Below are 7350 nucleotides of genomic sequence, written 5' to 3'. Positions count from 1 at the left end.
AGCCAGAAGGGGCAGCGGCAGCAGGTCGTCGAGGCTTTGACAGCCAGAAGCGTCAGCAGCGCAGGTTGTCAAGGCTTTGACAGCCAGAAGAGGCGGAGGCGGGAAGAGGCAGCAGCGCAGGTCCTTGAGGCTTTGACAGCCAGACAGGGCAGTGGCAGCAGCACAAGTGGTCTCACTGGCAGAGCCTAAGTGACACCAGATAAAGTTGAGCAATGGACTCAATCCTGATATTCACCTGAGATGGTGGTGCTTTGTTTTGACCCCCAGGCTTGTTGTGACCCATGGAAGGTATAGAGCTGCCCCCCCCCCTTATCAGACAACAAATATCATGTATGTCATAAGCATATATTTTCATGGTTTTACAGTTTTAGTGTGAGCTCAGTTTCTAAAAAGCACCTCTTGAACGGGTTATTTTGGGATTGATTCAGGTTGGCCCCCAAAGCAGCTCACTTCAGTTCAATGGTCTCCATCAAGAAGCACCCAGCCACGCATGAGCCCTCCTGCCCCTTCTTATCCAAACGTGGCTGCAGCAGAAGCTAGCCTGGTGCTTCCATTTGGAACTATGGAGTTCTCTGCTGGTTTCTGGTGGGCCTGGACCCCGCCTTCCAACCTCTAGGGCTGGGCATGGCCCTCCCAATCTAATTCACCTCTGCTCTCACAGTCAGGTACATTTTGGTGGGAAAGGGAAGGAATGAGTATGAGCTGGTTGGAATCATGCTGAACCAAACACATCCTAAGCTGGGTCTGAACTGCAGGAGGGTTTGGACTTGGCTCATAAAGAGCATGAGATGACGCTTGAAACTGGAGAAATCTCTTCAGTTCAAAGACTTAGTGGCCTCAATAAATATATGAAAAAAGCTTATTTGGACGAGCAAAGAATTGTTGTTGTTGTTGTTGTTGTTGTTGTTGTTGTTGTTGTTGTTGTTGTTATGTCTCCCCACCCCAATACATAGCGGAACAAAGAGAAAAAAAGATATATAATAAACCAGCAGACATACAAAAATCAATCTTTAAAGCAGGCAAAAATAAACACATATGAACTTATACCAGCTTTAAGGTGTTTCCAATAGTACATATAAAAATGTAATTTTAAGAAAAATCTTAGCCTTCCAAAGGTGAAGACTTGCTCATCCATTAACGGAATACCTGTATGATTGCTGCCTGCAGTAACTTGCGCACTAGGTCACGGAAGTGTCCGTATCGGAGTCAGACATCCCCTAAGTTGGAGCAAAGCCACTGTAAGTGCATCTTTTATTATGTATACATTCATCTTCTATCAAAAAAACACTGTCCATATATATTAGACATGATAGCAGTGAATGCAGCTGAAGTTGTACAATTAAATAAAAAATGTGTAAATACTAAAGAACATTTGACAGTTAAATTGTGAGGAATAAAGAAACCATTAGAAACATTAGAACAGGCATTCCCTGTTTCCAGTTCCTACCTCCAAGTAAAACGCCATGCCAATGGCTCTCTTCTTGTTGTTCGGACAGCACATATATTCCCGTGCCAATCGGGCAATCCTCTGGTACTGTTCTGTTGAGGAGGTGAACAAGGTCCTGAAACATAAGAGTAAGAGACAAAGAATTCACAAGTCTGAAGCTGGCAGGAAGAACCACCCAGCGTTCCTGCACAACAACCACCACCACCAGGTTACTTGAACGCTGAGCAGAGCCTCCCGCCTGCATTCGCTCCCTAAGACGCACACACATTTCCCCTTACTTTTTAGGAGGGGGAAAGTGCGTCTTATAGAGTGAACAATATGGTACATTTTCTGAAATAAATAAGAAGTTTATCCCCATTTCCCCAGAAAGCAGGCCTTGCTCTTCATGCCTCACCTGCCAGTCCTTTTCACCTTCTTACCTTGCCAGAAGACGAATGCCTTTGAAAAAGCTTTCTGGACTTGACAGCATATCCCAGCAGCTTTGCAACCCCAAAACCTCAAATTCGTCAAGGTATTCAGCACGCCCAATCAGTTGTTTCAGGGCCTGCACAGCAGTCCTGAGTCAAGTGAAGGAATTAAGAATATTATATTTTAAAAATTTGTATACTGCCCTTCACCCGTAGATCTCCGGGCAGTTCACAACATAAAAATGCAAGTTAAAAAGCACAAAATACAGAATAAAAACAAGAACCAAAGCAAACCAATAACTCCTCTCCCTCCAACAAACGCAGTTGAAAGGGCATAGGAGATTAATCAGCCAATGGCGTGATTGAAGAGGACCATTTTTGCCTGGCATCTAAAGGCACCAGGCAAGCCTCCCTGGGGAGAGCAACCCACTAATGGAGAGCCACCACAGAAAAGGCCCCTTCTTGTGTGGAGGAGGCACGTGAAGAGGGGCTTCCGATGATGAGCACAAGGTCTGGGTAGGTTCATCTGGGGAGTTTTAGGTCCTTGACATCTTGCAGTCCAACCCCAACCATCACCCCCTGCAGCCTCCCCCATGTTTCCAGCACAAGCGGCAACCTTTCAGCTGTGATGGAGACTTAAGGTTTCATGACACGTGAGTCCCACCACACCCAAATCAGCCCATCGTGCGGGAGAGTCTCCAACATCCTCTCCCATCCTAGTGTCCTTCAGATGTTTTGGGCTACAATAACTCCCATCTTCAGCCCAGTTGTGCTGGCTGGGGCTGGTGGGAGTTGTGGTCCAAAGTGACTGAAGAGCACAGGGGTTGGGGAAGCCTGGGTCTCCTAGCTATCTAACCTAAGCAGAACCTCCATGTCCAAATGAAGCCTATCTCTTGGGGGAGGGCTGAGCCATCACCGCTATGGGTCAGAGAGAGAAGGGAGGGCCCCCCCAAATGAATTAGCAGGTCCCTTACATCAGTGGATCGAGATGCAAAGAGGGCTCCGGGATTAGACTTGCCGCCCTCGAACCTCTTCTTCTCGCCTCATGGACAAAACAGATCTGAGTGCTAAGTGCAAACAGCAGGTGGTGGAACTTGCTCTTCAGGATACCTGCAGCCTCAGGGAACGACAGGATATGACACAGAGCGTTGGTAGCCTGGAGGGACAAGGACAGGAGAACGGCATTCAGCAGAGGTCATCGTCAGATCAAGATCTCAGACTCAGACGCGACTCAGAGCCCCGGTCCATCTCCCTCAGTGTTGTCTACACTGACTAGCAGTGGCTGTCCAGGGTTTCAGGCAAGGAACTCCCCGACATGGAGATGCTGGGGCCCTTCTGCATACAAAGCAGGTGCTCACAGGATGGACCACTTATTAAGATGCACCCCCCTCCCAGCAAGAAGCCCCCAGCCCCATCCAGCTCCCATTCAAAACAATCCAGGAGAGAGAAAATGAGTGGTTTCGTACCGCCATTGGCATTTGAGAAGTGCTGCGTCGCCTGGAAGTGACTTCCGCTTTGGGGTCTTCATCCTGCAGCCTTTTCAGGAGGGGTCTCAGCAGCTTGACGCTGGAATACTGATCAGCGACCAAGGCCTTCCAGATCACCGTGGCACTTCTGCAATTTTTCAAAACAGAATTTTTCCTTTTTCCTTTTCTTAAAAAAAGTCAGGCCTTTGATATTTTCTTTATATTGCACATACATTAGCAAAGAAAGAAACCACAACTCGGAGCACAATTTTTTGCAAGTACGAAATTCAATATAAATAAATATAAATTAAGAAACCCCTTAAATCTACCCCTCCCCATTTTCACATCACAAAAACTTACTCATCACACTCCATCGAACAGTCCAACAGGCTGTCTACGACCGGCTGCATGCGCTTGGTGGCTAGGCTGACAATAGCCGAAAGTGTCACTTCCTTAGTGCGGGTGTCGGGGATCTGGTGGAGACGGTTGTAAATCTCCTTCACAACCATAGGCAGCTGGAAGAAGATAAAAGAAGACCAGGATGAGAAAGTGTGGTGAACCTGTTTCTATTTTGCTTAATGTATGTAGGGTTTGGTGTCAGCGTTACTCGTGCCGGTTCTCTGCCGTTCACTTGTGTTCCTTTGGTGGTAAGAGAGGTTGGGGTTGGCCTAGGGTGTGGTTGTTTGTTTGTGATTGGCTGTGGTGATCTTTGTTTTGAATCAATTCCAGTACCCTTTTGGTACTAGATTCTGGCTCCTGCAAAGTCAATACTAAATCGTCAGCAAATGCTTTCAGTTTGTACTGTTTAGCACCCACTTGTATGCCTTTAACCAATTGGTCCTTTCTGATCATATATAACAAAACCTCCAGGACCGATATAAAAAGCAATGGAGAGATTGGGCAACCTTGTCGTGTTCCTTTCTCAATCTTAAACTCTTCTGTCACTGCATTGTTCACAATTAATTTTGCCTTTTGTTCTGAATAAATTGCACCTATACCATTTTCAAAACCTTGACCTACCCCCATCCCCTGTAGATTCTTCTTCATAAAACTCCAAGAAATGTTGTCAAAGGCCTTCTCTGCATCCACAAAAATCAAAACTGCCTTAGTATTGATATTCACTTGTAATTTTTCTAGAATATAAATTATATTCCTCGTATTATCAGACAAATGTCTGCCCGGGAGAAAGCCCGCTTGGTCTTTATGAATTTCTTCTACTAACACCCTTTTTAATCTTTTAGCCAAAATATCTGCAAAAATTTTGTAATCTTCCATTCTATTTCCTGGTTCATCAATTTCATATATTGTACTTGATATAACTTTATCTCTTTCAGGATCTCCTGTGATTTTGGTTTTGCTCTCAGCTTCTTTTCTCCTTCCTTTATTTTTTCCAAGATTTTATCCTTTTTTTCATTTTGGGTTCTCTTCTTAATTGCATTCTGTTGTATCAGGAATCCTCTCATAACTGCCTTACTTGCATTCCAGATTACTCTTTTTTCCACTGTTGTGTTCATATTTATCTCAAAGTAGTCTCTCAGAGTTTTTTGGGCCGCCTTCATCACTTCTTCATTCCTAAACAAAGTATCATTCATCCTCCATCAGAAGGAACCAATTGGCGTCAATTTCATTTCCATCTTCACTGCATTATGATCAGAACAAGTCTTGGGGCAAATCTCCACTTTGCTGGTCTTTGGAGCCAGTCCTCTAGTTACCCAGATTTGGTCAATTCTTGTCCATGTCATTTTAGCCTCAGAGAAGAAAGTTCCCTCTCTTCCCCGAGGATTCTTTATTATTCTCCAAATATCAACTAAGTCCATATTTTCAGTCATGTCAAAAAAAGGTTTTTGGTAGTCTACCATCTTTGGTGACTACCTGTCTCTGAGCCTTATCCATATTTGTAGACACCACTCCATTCATGTCTCCCATCAAGATCATATTGTAATCCATATAGTGCATCAGAGTCTCATGTAGTTTCTTAAAAAATTCCGATTTTCCTTCATTTGGTGCATAGATGCCTACTATCAAGAATTGCTCTCCTTGTGATTGAATTTCAATTGCAACAAATCTTCCTTGGTCATCTTTGAATATAAATTTCGGTGATAGGCTTTCTTTTGCATAAAGAACTACTCCTCTTTTTTTAACTTTATCTGATGAGATAAATTCATGACCCTAATCTTTTGTTGCTCAATATCTTCCTGTGTAGCCTTATCACATGTGTTTCTTGTAGACAAATCAAATCCAATTGTTCTTTTTTTAATAAATGAAAGACTCTCCGCCTCTTTTCCGGGGAGTTCAGTCCATTCACATTCCAGCTCAACACTTGCAACGCCATAGTGTAATTACTCTGCTTTTTCTCCAACTGCTTGCTCTTCTTCTGTTGGTAATGTTGACGGCAGGTTCACTGGGGGAGTCCAATCCAAAAGATAATGCTGCTATCTCCACTATTCCTTTATTTGGTGATCTTCTATCCAATGCTCTTTGCTCAAGTCCTCTATCTGGTGATTTCCTGTTTGGTGCTCTTGGCTCTTTTCCAACTTCCTTCTGCAGGTCTTCTTCGTATTTGTACAAAAGCTTTACCTTATCTTCTACTGATCTTATTTTAATTTTCCTTCCTTTGAAACTGAAGGATAAACCTTGGGGAAACTCCCACCTAAATTTAATTTCGTTCTTTCTCAGCAGGGCAACCAAATCTCCATAATTAGGCCTAAGATCCAAAAGATATTTTGGGACATCTTTAAAGATTTCCACTCTTGACTGTTGTACTTCTAAATTCTTCTGATAGTGCCAACCCAAAATTTTGTCTCTCTCTTCTTTAGTTTGAAGGGTAATCAAGCAATCTCTTATTCTATTCTTCTCTTTTTCCCTCCTCTTCCAAGTCTAAAGGCCCTCACAATTCTAAAGTCCTCTTGATCCAAATACACATCCCAAAAGTCAGCAAATTCCTGCATAAGAAAGTCTATCAGACTTTCCTTCTCCAATTCAGGTAAAGCTCTGATCCTCAAGTTCGTCTGTTTTTCTTTAAGTTCAATCACAGAAAGCGTCAACTTATGGTCATCAAGTTGCCTCTGCAAGTATGGAACTCTTTCTCTCTCTAGTTGTGTTACTTTACATTCCACAGCAACAGCTTTTTCCCTGCCTTCCTCCGCTGTCTTCCGTATCAAAGTAGACTCCTGTACCAATTTCTGGATAGTCTCTGTATTAGTAGTATTCACTTTTTGTCCCAAGTTATTTATACTTTCTGTGTTTAAATTTATACTTTCTCTGTTTAAATCAATTTTAGTAGTTGCCGCATCAACTTTCTTATTAAGCTGATCCAAAGAGTCACTTATCTTACTTAGTGCCACCGCTAAAGCGTCTTCTGTTGGCATTCCTTTCGATTTGGAATGTACTGACACAGCAGCCGCAGAGGAAGGGGGACCTGATGTTGAAGCTCTCCTTGGTTGCTGCCAAGTCTTCCCAGACCTTAATGTTTTTTCAGAAGTTGGTTGATCTATTTTTTCCTTTCCATCTGCCATAACACTTAAAGATTCAAGGTCAGTCCCACAGTCCCAAGGTTTTTATCTTACAGTGGAAATTCCCTAGCCCAGCTCTTGTAACAATAGCAGCTTCCTCTAGGGGAAAACAGTTTCCATTTGTATTAATCCGTAATGTCCAAATGTCCAATACAGTTCAAACAATAAACTTAGTTTCAATTTTTGACTTTTAGTCCTTTTTAACACAGACGGAAACAGTCGCAACGATGGATTTCAATGTATATCTCTTGTTTAGCTAGCTGTCAACAAACGTTCCAAAGCACGTCAGTAGCAGCCAGTTTCCAGGGTCAGAGCGGTGGTGCTTTTAACTCTCTTCCCACTCCCTCCTGCAGGCAAACTCAGTCCAAATCTCCCCCCCTCTTCTCCTGCATCCAAGGGGGGTTTAATATTAATATTTTCTACCGATGAAAGTTTAGCCCTTTACAGATAGGCTTTCCAAGGCTTCAGCTTACAACCTCATTGCTTCAGTCTATTTACAAAAGGGGAAGGCGGACTTC

General features: G+C 43.3%; 1 protein-coding gene and 1 long non-coding RNA gene across 2 annotated transcripts; both read right to left on the bottom strand.

Annotated features, from left to right (window-relative positions):
* Positions 1–549: 549 nt before the first annotated feature.
* On the bottom strand, positions 550–1965 carry LOC307223967. The gene is made up of 4 exons (XR_013842355.1): positions 1867–1965; positions 1448–1562; positions 1147–1217; positions 550–836 (listed from the first exon to the last, which is right to left on the bottom strand). It is a non-coding gene; the product is annotated as an uncharacterized lncRNA (long non-coding RNA).
* Positions 1966–2510: 545 nt separating this feature from the next.
* LOC307223848 (maestro heat-like repeat-containing protein family member 7) lies at positions 2511–3985 on the bottom strand. The gene is made up of 3 exons (XM_079990140.1): positions 3681–3985; positions 3321–3468; positions 2511–3010 (listed from the first exon to the last, which is right to left on the bottom strand). Exons 1-3 carry the CDS (start codon positions 3827–3829, stop codon positions 2825–2827), a joined length of 483 nt encoding a protein of 160 aa, XP_079846266.1. The 5' UTR covers positions 3830–3985; the 3' UTR covers positions 2511–2824.
* Between the last annotated feature and the right edge of the window lie 3365 nt (positions 3986–7350).

Source organism: Podarcis cretensis, assembly GCF_951804945.1.
Source record: "Podarcis cretensis genome assembly, chromosome: 9".
Classification (NCBI taxonomy): domain Eukaryota; kingdom Metazoa; phylum Chordata; class Lepidosauria; order Squamata; family Lacertidae; genus Podarcis; species Podarcis cretensis.
This window is presented reverse-complemented; position numbering and strand designations above follow the sequence as displayed.

What these genes read in the sequence shown, in the direction of transcription:
- LOC307223848 (XM_079990140.1), bottom strand. Translation starts at nt 3,829, where the DNA reads ATGGTTGTGAAGGAGATTTACAACCGTCTCCACCAGATCCCCGACACC. An exon ending in TGTTCGATGGAGTGTGATGA is followed by an intron (nt 3,469 to 3,680) that starts GTAAGTTTTTGT and finishes GAAAAATTGCAG; the next exon opens with AAGTGCCACGGTGATCTGGA. An exon ending in CTTCTCAAATGCCAATGGCG is followed by an intron (nt 3,011 to 3,320) that starts GTACGAAACCAC and finishes TTGTCCCTCCAG; the next exon opens with GCTACCAACGCTCTGTGTCA.